Source organism: Amphibalanus amphitrite, unplaced genomic scaffold, assembly GCF_019059575.1.
Source record: "Amphibalanus amphitrite isolate SeventyFive unplaced genomic scaffold, NRLGWU_Aamphi_draft 002567F_arrow, whole genome shotgun sequence".
Taxonomy (NCBI): Eukaryota; Metazoa; Arthropoda; class Thecostraca; order Balanomorpha; family Balanidae; genus Amphibalanus; species Amphibalanus amphitrite.
Genome location: NW_024883982.1, coordinates 1 through 18,451, shown reverse-complemented (window position 1 = coordinate 18,451; position 18,451 = coordinate 1). Strand labels below are relative to the sequence as shown.

Sequence of the window (18,451 nt, the reverse complement as noted above, 5' to 3'; positions counted from 1 at the left end):
ACCTGACTCGGCAACACTAGTGCCCGAGAAAAATGCGGTTGAGATCCGCGGCGGGCACCGCTAAGTCTGTGCACCTGCAGTCGAGTCCCTGCTCCAGAGGTGCTCTGATTAATGGGGCGCTCTGCTCTGCGGCGCTAAGTCGGATCTGGGTGGCGGCGGTCCCTGCCACCACAGCACCGGGCCGGGCGCGATTAGCGTCTGTTTGATGCCGACCGCTGCCCTTGGAGAGAGCGGCTGCTGTGAATGTCCCCCGACACTGGACCGGTCTATTCAAACGCGGTTCTGGTCAGACACCTGTTGAAACAGTTTATCATCAAGAAGTATTTTGTATTTGGTGTGTACCAACAAATTCATGGCATGTGGCCTTCGCATCATTTTATTTTAGCCTCTGCTTTCTGTAACGCTCAGCGCCAGTGCAGAGGCTATTTTAGCTTTTATAAGCGCAGCATTTTCGAAGTGCAGGACACTACGAAGAGATATGCGCTGGATATACACAATACACATGTGGCCTTGTAATTAAGCTTTGAACATAAAACTCTCCAGGTTATTCAATAGTAATCTCATTGAATGAGTCAACAACGATAAATGGGTAGTTGTCCCGACCAGCGGGTCTGTAACAATGTGCCCCGTCGCCCGCCAGCGGGCGTGCTCCGTTCCCGGGAAGCCCGTCCCGGTGTCCCTCCCATCCCCTGGCTCTCAGCCTAGTGGCAGTCACAGAACACGCAGCGGTGGTCCCTGGCCAGGAACGTGCAGCTGCTCTTGGGGCACTCCTTGACCTGGTCCCGTCGGCACTGGTACCGCTTGCTGGTGGCTGCGGGCGGACAGATAACAGTGGGTCAGTCGGATAGGCTGACATTGACCGTCATACAGCCGGCACGATCGCAGCCTTCTAATGAGCTGCCTTGTTGTTTCATGCTTTTTTCGGTTGCCCAAATATGATAGGTATAGGTAGATCAGACAACACACGTCGTGGTCAGTTACCGAGCAGCGATCAGAAAAAGACCCATTCTCTTGAACTCCAAATGGCGATAGGTATCCCAAACTTGAACGTGCGGGCGAATTCAAATGCTCCGTTATTATCAACTTTTCATCATAAAGAACTGAATTGAAATGCTTTCAGTAGTTTGAGTTTGTTGTGGTCTTATTCCTGTAATAATGATATCAAGTGTTCCCACTCGATTGTCTTTTTATTCCTATAGATGGCATTTACAGCTTGTTTAGCGCTCAGTCAAAGTTTTGAAAATTGATTCTTTTAGAATGCGTTGTTGAACCCATTGAAGCATCCAGTTTTTGATCGGCAGGTGTTACCGTGATTGTCTATAGGTATTGAAATAAACATTGTTCTTTGATGGTTTCAGAAAACGCGGGTCAGGAGCTTTAAATTCTGATTTACGGTTATCACCTGAGGCATCTCCTCGATTCTCTCATCTTGCTCGGGCGCTTTTGCCGCCAAGTTTTTCCAGCATGCTTATCGCTATCATGGTGCAAGTAATTATACTTACGGAAGATGGGCTTGGGCGGCGGGCAGGTGTAGGAGAGACAGTCGGCCTTGCCGTTGATGCAGTTGCACTTGAAGCAGAAGCGCCGGTCGAGCAGATACCAGAAGGTGCCGTGCACGCAGTTCTCGATGTTGCCTTTGGCGCAGACGATGTAGCCCGGGCGGCGCTGCTTCAGGGCCTTGGGCCTCAGGTCGGGCACGTAGCCGGTGGGACAGCCGACCCTCTCGGGCCACTCCTCCTGACCCGGAACCAGCCGGGCTGTCGCAGGTCAAGGAATGGGTCAATGGAGGTCACCGACTGGTATCCAGAGTCATCGCTTTTCGGCATGGCCTACCTATCTCGCCAGCTTTAAAGTCACGGCACCAATTTATCATGACATTTTTCACTGTCTGAAGCCTTTAGATGTCGAGAAGAGTGCCGACTGATTGTTGTTGATTGAGGTTATCAAGCAAGGAATATCACTTCCAGCAATCCATAAATATGAGCGGTCTCCCGATGTCGGCTGGGTCGGTACTCACCGGGCTTTCCGTGCTTGGCGCCGTCCGCGACCAGCACGGAGGCAGCCAGCAGCGCCGCCAGCAGCGCCACGGGGATCAGAGCACGGGGAGACATTGTTGCAGAGTGTGCCCGCACCGGCGCCGCCGCGGCTTATATGCAGAGCCGGTCCGGTGCCGACTCCGGCCGGCCGCCGCTCATGGGCGGGGGAGGACGCTGCAGCGGCGGGCGGGCGGGCAGTGCGGCCTCCCGGGACACACCGGCAGATCTGGGTGCGGCTGCGCTTCTCCGTCGTTCGCTCGACTGACCACCGGCTGCGGTTCGCGGCCGCGACGGGAACCGACGTGACGCCATTGAACATCGTCCGGTCATGTTCGCGTCGTGTCGCGAAGTTTTGTCGCACCGGCAGACGTGTTGTTCCTCACCAGAATACCAGTGGTTTGTATTCGCCCTGTTTTGGACAGTAATGAAGACCTCGTTTTTATTTCACTTGGGCTGGGGGGATCCAGAGCGTCGTAAGCCTCGTCGTAGCTGCGACGTGTCGCAAGTTGTGTAGTAAGTCGTTTTTGAAGGGATCAATCGATGAGTAGCGTTACTTAAGTAGTAAAGTCTATCGCAAATAGCCTGATTTGCGACACAACTTACGAATTTGAAATAGCAGTCGTAAGTTGTGTCGCAAGTTGACCTTGCCTTGAGGAAGAGGTCACAGGTCACAGGTCATTCGGGTCACGGTCACGAAATTTACATGGTAGGTGTAAAATTGTTTAAACTTTAGATCCTGAAAATTTGGTTGCAATCCGTTGACGCTAACGCGAGTTATAGAGCTTGAACTGACGGGTCGTCTATGAGGCCTCAATCCGTGCCAGCGGGAGTGTTGAAAATGGTGCATAATATGTTATATTCACATTTATTGCGTATTCGGGGATATGAAGTAGCCTAACACCATCCCAGCAACTACTGGCGAATCCAGAAAGGCGGTCTTGGACGTTGCAAGGGGCATCCCCCAAAATATTCTCCCAATTCCAAAAACGACGTGTCCCAGCTGACCTCGATGACCTCCAATGAGCTCTGTGATGACCCCAAGTTGACCTTTTTTGACCTGACCTGTCCCAGATGACCTCCGTGACATCCTTTTGAGCTCTCTGATGACTCCAAGCTGACCTATGTGACCTGACGTGTCCCAGATGACCCCATGACCTCCAATAGAGCTATGTGATGACCCCAACATGACCTTTGTGACCTGACGTGTCCCAGATGACCTCCGTGACCTCCAATTGAGCTCTCTGATGACTCTAAGCTGACCTCTGTGACCTGACGTGTCCCAGATGACCTCCATTTGAGCTCATGTGATGACCCCAACTTGACCTCTGTGACCTGGCGTGTCCCATATGACCTCTGTAACCTCTAAGTGACCTCTATGATGACCCCAAGCTAACCTCTGTGACCTGACGTGTCCCAGATGACCCTCATGACCTCCAATAGAGCTCTGTGATGACCCCAAGTTGACCTCTGTTACCTGACGTGTCCCAGATGACCTCCGTGACCTCCAATTGAGCTCTCTAATGACTCTAAGCTGACCTCTGTGACCTGACGTGTCCCAGATGACCTCCAATTGAGCTCTCTGATGACCTTTAGTTGACCTCTGTGACCTGACGTGTCCCATATGACCTCTGTGACCTCTAAGTGACCTCTCTGATGGCACCCAGCTGACCTCTGTGACCTGACGTGTCCCAGATGGCCCCAATGACCTTCAATTGAGCTCTGTGATGACCCCAAGTTGACCTCTGTGACTTGATGTGTCCCAGATGACCTCCGTGACCTCCAATTGAGCTCTGTGATGACCCTAGGTTGACCTCTGTGACCTGACGTGCCCCCAAGTTGCCCTCTGTGACCTGACGTGTCTCACTTCTCAGATTACCTCCGTGGTCTCCAATTGAGCTCTGTGATGACCCCAAGTTGACATCTGTGACCTGACGTGTCCCAGATGACCTCTGTAACCTCCAATTGTGACCTCCATCTACAAATTTCTTACCTCTCTGTGACCTCAAACTCTCGGAACTCATTTCTTCTAAAGCATCGATTCTAGATGCCCTATAGCCACGAATCTCCTGTGATCGATCCCAAATTTTATGGCAAATCACGTGAGCGTTAGCAACCACAAGTCACCCAGTTAATACAAAGCTTCAGAATCAGAGAACATGCTTGACCTTGCTGTCTCATAAGCTCGCAAACCAGAAAGGCGAATGTTCCTTTATGCGTGATAGAGTTTTCGACCTTACTGACGTTTACTACGGGATCAGCTGATCGTGTAGCCTTTTAAATTCTCGAGTAAAGCGGGTATTTAAACCTCGTCGCAGCTACGTTCTGTCGTATCCTCCGACAAACCCCTCTTTCCTCAACATCCCTCCTTTTCCGCTACGACACAACTTGCGACGGCATATGTGTCGTAACTTGCGACGTGTCGTAGATGGACTTGCGACGCCCTGGATCCCCCCGGCCTTGATCTTTTTCAGGGAGTGGCAGATGTTTTGGTACCTACTGGATATCTCGTGGTGGTAACATAACAATGATCAGGTTATTCGGACGTTGTGCCGCGAAAGTTAGTCCTAAGATTACCTCGGGCCAGGTATAAGGCACCAAATGAAGCATAAGGTGGTCATTTGGAATGGCTTGCAATTTGCATGTGTTGGCAGTTGTGAACAGGGTATATTGAATTAGGTTGCGAATGCATTCCCATCCATTTGCAACAATTGCACCCATCCATTTGCAGCTTGGTCTGCAGCATGAATGTCAGCGCGTGGCTGACGGAACTGCTGTCTCTGCTCAGCACAGCCCTCAGTTATTGGCACATGCATCAATTTCGCCCCATCTTCCACGACTGATTATCGGTCGGTTACAACAAATCTGTGCTTTCCGGCACGAGCTTACACGTGTACCTACTGCGAAAACACGCCGTTTTCCTGCTCAGCTTCGAATTGTCCCCTGCTGATCTGAATAAGTGAACACTCTGGGAGTGTTTTTACTGAGTGGATGTGTCCTAGAGATAATAATAGCTAAACGAAATGTTGTTGGACATTTCGAGTTACGGTAATATTATATAGGAAATGTTTCGTGTCTATTGACGTACAACCCAGGAAGGATTTTATGTGAATAACCCGCGCCGTGCTGGTGGCCTGAACTTTCCGCCGAGTGCTGGGGGGGGGGGGGGGGGGCGTTTTCACGCCCCCCCGTCTAACTCGGCTCCTGGGCCACGTAGCGACACGCGGTAAGCGGCAATCGAAAGAGCGTCAAAAATAAGGACGAAAACACTTCGGTCATTTTTTGGGTCAGGTCAAAGGTCAGGTCACCAGAGGTCACCAAAGGTAAAATGTTGACTATTTCAACATTTTGGAAACTGCCAACGGCTATCTCGGGAACCGATAGAGCTACAGCGCCGCGGAAAAGCGCATTCGATAGCCCTTTTACAGACCTTTCTGAGTAATGTTCTCAGATTTGACCTCAGGTCAACGGTTTAGCCTCCAGAGGGCAAAAACTCCAAAAATAGCCGTTTTTACGAAAAACGTTTTTTCGTCAATAACTTTTGACTCATAAGCGCCATGACATTACTTTTGCCAGCATCGTGTTCCTCTCGTCGAGACGCGTCGAATGAACTATTCGTTGACCTTGAAAGGTCATTTTGAAAATATGACCTCAGGTCAAGGTCATGACCTGACCGAAAAGGGTCATGTTGCATATCAGTCGATCCGTATCGTCGAGCTGAACACATCTGACGTGTTTTCACCGCTCTAGCACGTCTCTATCAAAAGTTATAGCCAAAAAACTGCTGGCGACCTGAGATGACCTCAGGGGCACACAGAGGGGTCACAGGTGCATTTTTCCTATTCAGTGTGTCATGTTTACCTATGAACCGATGTTTGAGAGCGTTTTGAACGATATTCGTCCAAAAGAGGCGCATTTCAATTTTCTCCCATTGACTTATAATGGAGAGGTCGCAAAATTGACCTGACCTTAGGTCACAGATATCAAAAATCCGAGATATACATTTTATACATACTGTTACTCATATCAATCGCTGAAAGTTTCAAAGTGATCGTTCAGTCGGTGTAGCTATAGCGAGCCTTTGAACTTTTTCTGAGGTAAGGTCACTTGACGTGACCTGGTGACCTGACCTTGAACGGCCTAGGTCTGAAATTTTCACAAAATGTGCGGAAATGATGTAGGAACACGTGTACCAAAAACGGCGTATTCGCGAAAAACCTGAGGGGGGGGGGGCGTAAAAACGCCCCCCCCCCCCAGCACGGCGCGGGATAATTCGTTGTAGCGCTGTAATCGGCGTGCTAAACGGGGATTATTTCTCACGTTCAAAGGTTCAACATTCTTCACCTGTCTCATCTCTCAATGTTTCATGCTGAACATGTATTATGTAGTCACGAAACCTTTCAAAAAGTGTTTTCACCACAATTTTATCAGCATATATCATAACTCTTCTTCACTCTCAGTTTTATACACCTCAGCTTGAAAGCAGAGAACTTGCTATTTATGTTTCTGGCTTTGGTCTTTCTTTCGAGCACGGGACTGTGGACAGTGCTCGATGGGCTCGATGTTCACATTCAGAGTGATGGTTGATCTAAAAGTTATTGACCACCATTGACATTTACTTTTTAACAGTTAAAAAAAAATCACCCTGTACATAATTACCACCGGAAGTTTTTGTGCAATGAGTGCACCTAAAGTAATCTTGAGTGCACCAGCCCATGAGGACGTTTGACATTGTTGAGTTTAGGTTGTTTTTTTACCCGGTTTATTTGCGAATGGTATATATTAAAAGGATGTATACATATAACCAGGGGACCGGGAACTACTTTCAGACTGGGGGGGAGGGGGCACGCTATAATAGAGATCAACCTCGGGTACCCCCGAATCTAGTTTTCTCACCGGTCTTAGGCCACTTATTTTTCATCCCCTGGCTTTTTCAACAAAAAAAATAAATAAACAAAACATTTGCAGAAAAGTGCGGTATTCCGTCTCAAAGTTGTGGGGGCATCGCCCCCACGACCCCCGACTTGGGGGGATGCAAGTTGCCCCCACTGCCCCTCCCCCCGGTGCCCTTCCCCCGGTTTCCGCGCCTGTGCATATGACTAATGTGAAATGCCTACTCGAGTACTCATTCTATCACAGACCTATACAAAGTGAGAGGCCTGTGCAGTACGCTGTTACTAATCCAATCGTGCGAAGGATGGCGACATCAGATAAACGTGGGTATTGTTTTGTGCACCGTATACCTAACTAGTCATGCTACAGTACCTACCGATAATTCACTATGGACTTTATCGAAGGCCAGAAACTCCAGAGCTGTATATTTCTCGATCATTTAGGTTTGAGGTAGAAGCATTGCTTTTCATGTTCATACCAAATTTACCAATTTTAAGCAAGCAATTAATTTTAGATGCCTATGACATCACGTACCTACCTATATTTAATATTTATTTCAGTATTGCGCTACCAATCTTGATCCTTTTTATGAATCCTATGCTCTGTGGCTATGCTGGATCCTAATGGGCTCCGTGCCGAGCATGTTATTCGTGTTCGACCGCACTCACATTATTTATCATGGTACGAGTCAGCTTTTCTAAACCGCGTTTTTCCTTCTGACAGATTTGTGAGTTCACTTTCTAATCTTTTTCATTTGGTGGTAATATTTTAGATCTTCGAGGCAACACCTTATCACCAATTGGAGCTCAGTTATTTTATTTTCTGGTCTTTCCAAATGGATGATGAAATATCCTCTGCTTTTTCCTCATTCTATCACGTCAATCCATGCCTCTTTGCGCCCCCTTTTTCGGGAATCGCTACTTCCACGTCAGGGATTATCTGGAGTCGCCGGGTGGCACACCACACATTGGACACGATGCACCCACAACATTGGTGCCTTCAATGGTACTGCGGTTTTCAGTCGAACCGCCGTATTGTTGCTAGCTTGATTGTGTTATTGGCCAGTGCAGTGTAAGATGAATGGAGCATGGACGCCGAGGGCCGAGTCGTCCGTTTTCAGGGGCCACACAACGTGCAGGATGCACCGCTGACTGATAGCATTTGACTGGTCCCGGGGCCGTCGCCGTTTCTCCCTGCAGTGTGGCAACATCACTGCTTCCTATCTGCCCTTCCCCCGCCCCTTCCCGTGTTCCCCGCCCTGCCTGGGTGTCAGTGGTGTCTAGAGGAGGGCCTGAGATGTTGATCAAAGTCAGCGGCCAGAGCTGAGTGATTGCACCGTTCGGTGTCGTTGGATGAAGACTGCTGGCAGCGATTCTATGGGATCGGTAAATAGAAACCCTGCGCAGTTTCTCAAAGCCTGTAGCACTTCCTCAGACCCCAGGTGCCACCCGAGGGGTACTCTGTGGCGCGCTGTGTCGGTCGAGCCGGCGCCGATAAGCCGCACCTATTAGCTGTAGGCCGGGAAGAGTTATCGCCGATGGACCTCCAGGCACCGGTCTCCGCCTCTCAGTCTGTGAGGTGACCCGCCGGTACACCGTCCGATACATATCGGCGTCCGTCCACCTGGTCCCAGTGACGCACGAGCCGACAGAGCGGTCACCCGTGGCGGCGGGCCATTCGTACAGGGAAGGCACCTCGCTGGGCCATCCGTGCAGTGACGGCACCCTGGGAGACTCCGTCTCGCCCCGCCTGATTTGCATCCACTGTCGGATTACACGGTACCAAAGTGCTTTCACAGGCGTGTCTGAGTGAACCCTGAAAACCAATATCGAGTCTGGGTAGATGAGAAGTTGTATATAATAAGCAGCGCACGCAGGCATTTTGTCCAAGTATGGAACACGATAGATACGACACTTGGCTCAGGTAGTTACGGGTACGAGCTAGCTCACCCTATCCGCGGTACAGTTGCATTCACAAGATCAATCAGTAGCTCTGTGTAGTAACTGTGTAGTAACTGTGCTGGTGCACTCTCTTGCGTCGTTAAACGCTCAAGTAATCGACGCTCCTTTCATGACGTCTGCAATTCTAAGAAAAGTTCACCGTAGGAAGATAGATTGCACAATGCATCTTACGACTATCGGTACTTAATCTCCCGATAACAGCTAAACCCACACTGTTTTATGTTCTGCCTCATGAATAATCAGCGGTCGCTAACAAATGCGACCGCTAACAAACAAATGTTCTTTCGAGTTAAATACAAAATGGGCGATGCCATTGTATTTATGCAAACCCGTTCATATTTTATATACAAGCACCATCCCGTTCAATAACAACGTTGAATTGATAATTTGCTCGCACCTTTTTTTTAGCTAGACTGTGACATGCGTACCTACCTACCTAAATAGTTTACCATTGGACTTAACATCTAGAACGCCCGAGTCTAATGTAATTGCATCATTTGTGTATGCTTAAATACTATTAAATGAAAATTTATTTATGCATGCGACACGCTAAATATGTATATCCTAACCGCAAATGCGATTTTGAGTTATTCGTTTCGGTATGTTTTATGCGTGGAAAAATGCTGTTGGTTACGTGGAGTCAGTAGGCTTCCCCTCCTACATCCCCTGTAGATTCTATCCATTTGGGTGTCGTGCGTGTGAAAAATTTGTGCGTAGAACATCAAAAGGGCTCAGCCTTATTTAGAACCGAGTTATGGACGCATCCAACCTGTCTAGATGCCTACATAGATGTGCAGGCAGTGTACACACGCACTCTTATACAATACAAGCTTAGGTAACATTCTTGCGTGATCTGCGTGATTGCAATGATCTCGCCTGAACAGCGCCGTGAGACGCCGACTCTAAAAACTATCACACAATCGCTCTGTTGGTTTCCTAAGCTCCAATTACTTTCCAGTTACAAAGCGGCAACAGTGACGTCAAATCCCTACCGCTCAGCGATTTAACCACATTTAAGTTTGGGATTAAGGACTTCTTGCCATATTTGTGTTCCGAGCATGCGGCCACTGGACCGTGTAGCGCTTTTTCTCGGTTACGGTGTGAATTTTTGCGAGCGGTATCTGTGTGTCGCCGGGCGGCTGCGGCCGTCAGATCTGTCCGCGCTCTGTCTGTCTGCGGTCCGGCGGCCGGCCGGCCGCCCACACCGCGTTGCGACAGAGGTCTGGCCGGCTTGCGGCGTCTTGATCTGGCTTACCGGACGCTGTCAGCCACGTGTGAGCGGTGCGCCGGCGGAGAGTCGGGGACACTCCCCGGGGAACCAGTGGACGGAGATGTGCTCCCCTCCCCGCCGATTGACAGGCGCGGTTCGTCGAACTGCGACCGTCGTGCGAGGAACTGAATAGAGGCCGACGCGGAGTTGCGTCATCCCAGCCGGAGTGCGTGCCATCAGTCAGACGGAGAGGGGAAGGAGAGGGCTGCCACCTCAACCGTGTGCCGGCCCCTATCCGAGGCTGCCTGTGGCATTGAACTCAATCGCCGACGGTATATGCAGAGGCGATGTCCTTTATAGTGTCTAAATAGCTGACGGATGGCTTGGAGGCAGACCACCGTTCAGTGCGATCGTTTCCACCTTACGCTGGTTTCCGCAGGGCTCTGCAAGCTTTTGGCGTTTGCAAGCTGCAAACAATTGGCGACATCCGGGTGATTTTGCTAACGATTGTCATGTAAAGCGGGAAGCGAACGAATACATTTTGCCAGCTTCGATTACTGCCGAACTGTCGCCAGTTCCTGCTTATTGCTTCTATGCGATTTGTCTGATAAACGTTCTTTCGGCTTGTGTTTTCTAGTTATATTTTGCATATGCGGGAATTTCGTGTTATGAATTTCTGACTATCGTTTAACGGTGTAGCGACGAGCATTACAACTTTTTTTTTAGAGTAAGGTCACTTTACATGAATGGCCTGTTGACCTAGCCTTGTGCGATATTTGTCGGAATTTTCAGAACTTATTTGTATGGATCATTTGAGATGATTTGTCTGCATGTTCTGAAAAAAAGTTTCATATAGTTGGTATCGTTTCGATGCATGCTGCTTTTGGACCCCTTCAGGAATTGTTTTTTATTTCGGATGTTCTTATAATGGCCACGCTGGCTTTTCTACGCGCTAAGACTGGTTTCGGCGCATAAGGTATTTTCTGCCTGTGGGCTAGTTACATAAGTACTGGGTGCTGTAACTAGCTTTTATGGGTTTATCTTGCGGCTTTGCGAGGTGCAGTGTCCGAATTTTAACTAGAACGAGGTAATATTACTAAGTGCTCGAGCGAGGAACATATTGAATATAATTAGATAAATAAAAGAAGTTGACCTTTTCCTCGACATCGGTTTTTGAAAAATGGCAGCCAGATTATTCACAGGATCGTCTTTTAACATTGTTATCACGTTGGTTTGATAAAGGCCAGTGGCCGAAAGCTCACCGTTTTTTTTTTTTTTTAAATATATTATTCGGCTTTTTACATTTTTGATGTCGAGGAAAAGGTCAACTTCTTTTATTTATCTAATTATAGAACGAGGTAAAGTGAACGTGTATCGCTTCTTCAAAAAGATGCGCATGATTCTTTTATCTTGTCGTGTACTAATTCCAAGCTCACGTCTATTGGGGGGGGGGGGGGGAGGGGCGTTCCCTATGGGTCTGTAAGAGGATTCCCGTATAAAGGAAAACGCAACCATGAAGCTTACGGGTGCTTACGAAATTCACGCACTACACAAGAGCATGAGCGGCGAGTATAATTACCTCGGCTTCATTAGCAAGTAAATCTGCATTACCTATACCAACAAGCGGATTAAGTTCTGGACATTGGGAGCGAATGACGAATCCGATTAAAATGCGCTATTGTTGCGTGCTTTGATCATTCAGTCGCCTGAGGCAACTGCATTTTACGGACTTGTGACTGGCCGCAACGAAGAGGCAACGTCAGGCTCTTTTTAAAATTTGTAGGTAGTGGTATCATGAATGGATAATGATTGCAACATTGAAATTTACCTATATTCACCCACGCCCTGTTGGGGGGCAATTTGGTCCCCTGTGGTTTTTCCTAAATAGCAAGAAAACGGCGGCGCGCAGCGCCGCCAAATTTTCAGTACCTTACCAAGCATCAATTTGACACCTCCACACAAAATTTCAAGTCTTAGGTCACCTTAGGTCAGGAGTTATTGAGGTCAAACTGAGGTCATGTTCGAGCAAAAATGAGCTAAAAACATGAAATCTTGAAACGCTCACCAAAGCTACAGTTACTTAGCAATTTCAAAGTTCTTTATAGGTTCATGTAGAGAAAAAACGGCGCTACAAAACTGTTATCTCGGAACTTCAAAATTTTTGGATTTTGACCCCCAAAAGTTAAAAAAATTGATTTTTTGAAAAACGCAAAATAAAATCTCAAAAGTTTTTTGAATTTCGAAAAAACCGGAATATATGTGATAGATCCTGTGCTCTTCTATCTACATACCAATTTTTAGATCGATACCTCCTTTTTTGACCAGGTTATAGCGATAAAACTGTACAAAATTGATGACGTCAAATTTTTGAACTCAATTTTTGGCAATTCTAGAGCACGTAGCGCAAAACAAAGACCAACATTGAACTCAATGTGACGAGCTGCATCGAATCGATACCCATTTAATGCAAAAATATCAACTTTAAAATTTGACCTAATTTGATCTGACCTTGACCTGACCTTGACCTGACCTGCACTAGAACATAATCTTAACTGACCCCAAAGGCTACCTTACCCACATAATAGCATTTGACATATAAAATGGACCATAAGACATGTATCACATGATATTTTCATATTGTGACCCTCAGTGACCTGACCTCTGTGACCTGACATGGTATCAGTGACCTCAGATAGCAAAATATGTGTTTGACGAACAATACCCCATCGATGATTTTCAATGAAATGCATTTTACTCGATTTTACAACGCATTTCTTGAAATGCCTGTAAACGGTGAAAATTCGACATTTGACCTGACCTGTGACGTCATCGGTTTGTCCTAGGTCAATGAAATTGGGTCACAAGGTAGTTCCCTGTTGGGGCTATTCAGTATTCAACGCCGTTTACCGCTTGTCGCTATGTTGCGTGGTTCTCGAGATCTTAGGGGGGGGGGGGGCAAATTGCCCCCCCCCCCCCAACAGGGTGCGGTGCTCGGCAGAGCCCAACGGGGCGCGTTTTAATTAATTTCAAGGACAGAGGCCAAAATCACCTGCGTAATTGCAACATGGACGACGGACGGGTTATTAGGGTCTAATGACTAAATCCAAGCGTAATCTCATGTAGCCTGCCCTACCTAACACTCAGCAGCCCAAATAATCGTTGCTTCTTATCTGTCAGCGTAGTTAGTGGTCACTGTTACAGCGAGTTAGACTGCGTTGTTCGTTAGAGGGATTCGGTGGTCGAATATTCTCGAGAAAAGACATCGACATGACGATATTGTTGTCAAAATTATCTTTCTTGATGTAACGTGACTGGCAGCAATGCAGGAGTGTTATGTAAGGGTTACGCCTACTGAGGTTTTCACATCATCAGTGCTTTTTGTCTCAGAAGTTACGCTCAGACATCACTATCAGTGCGGTCAGCCCAAGGTGGAACAGTGGTCTCCGTACGCCGAGTACAAAGCTGATATCGGTCATTGATCGACCATCGCCAGCATATTTGTACCGATTTATGCAATATACACGATGCCGAATGCACCTAAGGTTATGCCATAGGTGTACGCTTGAGCATAATCCTATTCCGAGAAGCCGCCTTGGCTAAAAAAATATGTACTATTGTGAAAAACTAGGATTACAGTTTACAATGGTGGGCGTACCTATATTTTGCTTATAATTTGTATTGTTACAGACATACATAGGTAACGAATAACACTATTTCGATGGCTTTAGAAATTGAGACGGTCTTATTAAGCTGTAAATAAGCTTTTAGTGACAAGCTTTGGTGTGCCGGGTTTTGTAATAATCGTTACCATCATCCCTAAACGCCATGTCTGATAATGTAGTGTAGTGACTATGTAGTGGCTAAGCTTGTTGCTGACCAAGACTCTGACCAGGGCCTCGTTTCATAAAGCGAGTCCGTAACTTACGCCGGTTTTGGTCTTGTATTGTAATTGCATGTGAAGCGATGACGATAGTTTGAATCGTTGAATTTATTTACCTTGCAAGCAAGAACAGAAGGGAGAAGGGGAAATACATTTATCGCTTCACATGCGCTTGCAATACAAGCCCCAAAAACCGGCGTAAGGTACGAATTCACTTAATGAAACGAGGCCCAGATCATAGAACTGCACGCGACACCTATAGCCGAGACAGCGAAGGAAAAACTGGAGGGCTAGGTAGAGGTTGGGTAGAGGTCGCTCCTGTGGTTCACCGAGGGTAACCTGTCAGGCATCAGGCCTGAGAGGTCTGGGATTACTCGGCCTCTCAGGCCTGAGACGGCCCTAGAGGTCTGAGATTACACGGCCTGAGACGGCCCTAAGAGGTCTGAGATCACACGGCCTGTCAGGCCTGAGCGGTCTGAGATCACACGGCATGTCAGGCCTTAGACGGGCAGAGAGGTCGTCCCTCGGTGAAATTTAGTGTAAAGTGTTATGGCTATTTTAGTTACTTCAACCTTTGCGGTGTAAGGTTTGTGCTGCGTGCAATGTCCATACAAATGTGTTTGTACATGCAGACTTGAACATAAATCATAACTGGGTCTAATTTCAGTGCCTATTCCTACATTTCTACAAAATGAAAGGATTGGGTTTATGAACCAAGTGGTCCCTGATTTAGATCCACTGACTTAATCAAGGATCCATTTTCTCGGACCCATCCACATTATTTTACACCCATGCCGGCATGCGTTCTTCTTATGCCGTCTCGAGTTTTTTTTTCTTATAATTCACTTTCCGGGTGCCTGATCCATATAAGAGATAAGCGAGCGACATGGTCATTGTTTGATACGTATATGTGGGCCCCCTAAAAAATTTGAAAATATAACAGATTGTTTTTGAAAGATATAATTGAAAAGATAGGTGTAGTGTGGCTGGAAAAGCATATTTGTAGGCACTTCCTACTTTGCTCAGATCAATATTGGATGCTTATGCCTATAATAAGCCTTATAAAGTTATGCTTGTAACAAATAAGTAGGTATATAATCAGCACTCTGAGTGGCGCCTGGTCACATCAAAACGCACCTTTTCGGCTTGCACAGCATCTGTTTTTTTTCTGACCATTGAGCACAATAGCTGATAAATTACATGCATACCTATAATATGCATGCAGTGTATACAAATTAGTTATGCATACATAACTACATCCATACCTGCATACATTCATGCATGCATACATTAATGCGTACATACAAAATTACATACATTAATTATAATAATTACATAGCGGCCTATATATATGCTTATAACTATATAGGAATGCATGTCTATTGTTATAGTGAATATTTCTGTTGTAGGTAGGGGAGAGTGGGGCAAAGCGGCCACCCGGGGCAAAGCGGCCATCCATCGTTTTAGCCCTCCACAGCTGGCGTCAGTTCCAATTTATGATTTCCAATTATACCTACTTCTCTTTGCGGTCGTTCGAATGAGCCAGACCGGGGTTTCAGGCCCATCGCCATTGTTCTGTGAAACACGGAAAAGCATTTCTTGCCAGGTTACCAATTATGTTTACAATTTTTAAATGTTATTTTGTTCCATAACCGTTTGGAATTTTTATAAGCGTTTTTGTCCATGCATTGCGTGGTTATCGTACATGCCTTCTACCAATTTTAATGCTTTTACCCCACTAATAGCTGAGCTGGAATATTTTTGTCTCAGACGGTATGCGCGGGGCAAAGCGGCCGGGGCAAAGTGGCCAGCCCCCAATTGGCCATAAGTTGTTTCCATCTGGATAAAAACATTATTTATATTCAAATGTGTCGTCATGCATTCATCTTGGCCACTTTTCGGTTACATGAGTTACCAAATTATGCAATTAAATGTTTTCCAAGAAAATTCTTTATTTGTTTAGCAATAGGTGCGAAGATAACAAAGTAAACATCCATCTTCCCTTAAACCTTGTCACCATCAAATACCCTAGTCGTGCATGAGGCAACTATTCTGTTTCTCATATCGGGACTTGAGAAGTCGCCAGTGGCCGCTTTGCCTCAGGGATGGGGCAAAGTGGCCAATATGCTATAGGTTTAAAGTTTTGTCAATATCTCCCATATGTGAACGCCTTTGGAAATGAAACGCAGTTGGAATAAAAGACAATTTAATAGGGATCACATTGGTATAGAAAGAATCTTTCCAAGTTTAAAAATCAAGCGTCGGCATCGTTAGAAACGTTAGGGTGGCCGCTTTGCCCCACTCTCCCCTACGTACCTACCAGATAAACCAACTTAGGGCCACTTTGAGCCGTTTAAATTACATTCCCTTCGCTTACCTATCACCAGCTCGAGGCCTTGTCGTCACAGCCGTTGTTATTTCATCCGAGTGACATTTATTGGGCCCTGACGTTCGACAGAAGAAGCTGCGCTGGCAGCTGGCGTTATCAGGACCGGCCGGCGCGCGGAGCAGGGCTGTCGTGTCACTCATCCGATCACATCTAAAGTCACGGTGAAAGGCAGCGGCAAAACAATATGGCGGAGCGGAGCAGGTGATCCGTTTCACCGTTCCGCGGTCCGTCGACAGAGGAATTTTGTATTTTAGCTGCGTCTAATCAGCAAGCGTTTAGCCTTGAGCAAAAATAGACTGTCACTTTACTTTTGATGTTGCCATGATGTCTCATGGCTTGGCTGCTGTCTGCTGATAAAAAAAAAACGCTTCGGTATGAGGGGTTTAATGTCGATTAATTTTACCTGTCGTTTCACCACGTCAGCTAATCATTGTGTGACAAGCTGATGTAAGCTTCTTTCTCATTTAACCGTTCACAAATTTTCAAGCTGTACGCTAGCACACCGGCATCTCTTATTTTTCAGTGCCATCTCTACCTAGCCAAACCGCCACCGACAATATTTCCGTATTAGGTGAAGCCTTCGAAAGCAAACGCTACTCATACTTTGTCAAATACGCCTATTTATAGTCGTTCATCCATCCATTCTTTCAATCCACAATCACCCCCCCCCCCCCAAGAAAAAAATCCCAGGTTTTTTAGGGAAGTTTTCGTGAGCCCCTGCCGACCTGACCCGCCCCTGCCACGCCCCCTCCCGTCCCTCCCGTCCCTCCCTGCTGAGACATATGGCCGGCCTGACTCACGGCCCTGCCGCCGGTGCCGAGGTGGCGCCACCGTCTCGCTGGCCGGCAATCGGAGAAGGCCGCCGCCGCTCGCCGCCGCCGCGCCGGGAATAGCCGCAGCCGGCGGTCGGCACGGTGCCACGGCGCCGGCCGTCGTGGCACCGTGCCGATGGCGCCGGCGACTGACCCACATCGCGACACCCCGCCCGGTCACCCGGAGGCACACGGCGACCAGCGACACCCCTCCCGGTCACCGGCGGGACAGCGCGGCACCCACCCGGTCAACGGCGGCACATTGGGACTCCCTCCCCGGTCACCCGGAGGCACACGGCTACCAGCGACACCCTCCCGGTCACCGGCGGCACAAAGGGACACCCTTCTCGGTCACCGGCGACCAGCGACACCCCTCCCGGTCACCCGGAGGGACAGCGCGACACCCTCTGGGGAATCGGCGGCACAAGGGGACACCGTCCCCGGTCTCCGGCCGCAAACGACGACACCTTCCTCGGTCATCAGCGGGACATTGGAACGCCCTCTTCGGTCTCCGGCGGCACACGGCGACAAGCGACACCCTCCCCAGTCATAGGCGGCCCACGACAACCAGCGACACCCTCCCGGGCCATCAGCGGGACAGTGCGGCACCCTCCCGGTCACCGGAGGCACATCACGACACCCTCCTCCAGTCATCGGCGGCACATAACGGCACACGGCGACACTCCCCGGTCACCAGCGGGACAGCGGGACACCCTCCCACGCAAACTGCGGCATTCTCTCCGATTACCGACGGTTTGCGGCGGCACAAGATGGCACAAGTTTGCACCTTCTCCGAAGTCACCAGCGGCACAAGACGGCACAGGGTGGCACCTTATATATCAGGTCATCCGACGGTGCCCATCGGTACCCAGCCGTGCCCAGCGTCATTGCGTCATATTGCATGACCCAGAGGCCGACGTGTCACCTAGCTTTCTTAAGCGTCATTTAGAGACATCCGGCGTTTCGGCCAATAGTTTGATATTTCACAATGGTCAATATTTCACCTGGCGTCACCTAAAGGACGGAGCTGTCACATTGGCGCCACCTGATGTCAGACACGGCGTCATCAAATCACCGTTCAGGCATCACCTGCAGCCGATTCGCGTTGGCGCACTAAGGCCCTAGTGACACTTGATTTCAAGTGTCACTAGACGATTTCGGTTTGCGCTGAGCCACTAGCCGATTGGTGTAAAATGCCGCTTAGTGTCACTACCATCAAGTGTCACTTGGCCGCCTAGTCTTACTAGCTTCCTAGTGCGCCATCTCGAATCGG

The 18,451-nt window shown here is 48.2% G+C and overlaps 1 protein-coding gene across 2 annotated transcripts; it reads right to left on the bottom strand.

Moving 5' to 3' along the window:
* Positions 1 to 306: 306 nt before the first annotated feature.
* LOC122377155 lies at positions 307 to 2,437 on the bottom strand. 2 transcript variants are annotated; one of them, XR_006255807.1, is made up of 4 exons: positions 2,018 to 2,161; positions 1,503 to 1,757; positions 433 to 811; positions 307 to 386 (listed from the first exon to the last, which is right to left on the bottom strand). XR_006255807.1 is itself a non-coding variant. In XM_043357109.1 (3 exons), the coding sequence occupies exons 1-3, from the start codon at positions 2,109 to 2,111 to the stop codon at positions 702 to 704; spliced, it is 459 nt and encodes a 152-aa protein (XP_043213044.1). In that variant the 5' UTR covers positions 2,112 to 2,437; the 3' UTR covers positions 307 to 701. The 2 variants fall into 2 exon arrangements, 1 of the variants encoding a protein (XP_043213044.1); XM_043357109.1 differs by having other exon boundaries at positions 307 to 811; positions 2,018 to 2,437.
* Positions 2,438 to 18,451: the final 16,014 nt, after the last annotated feature.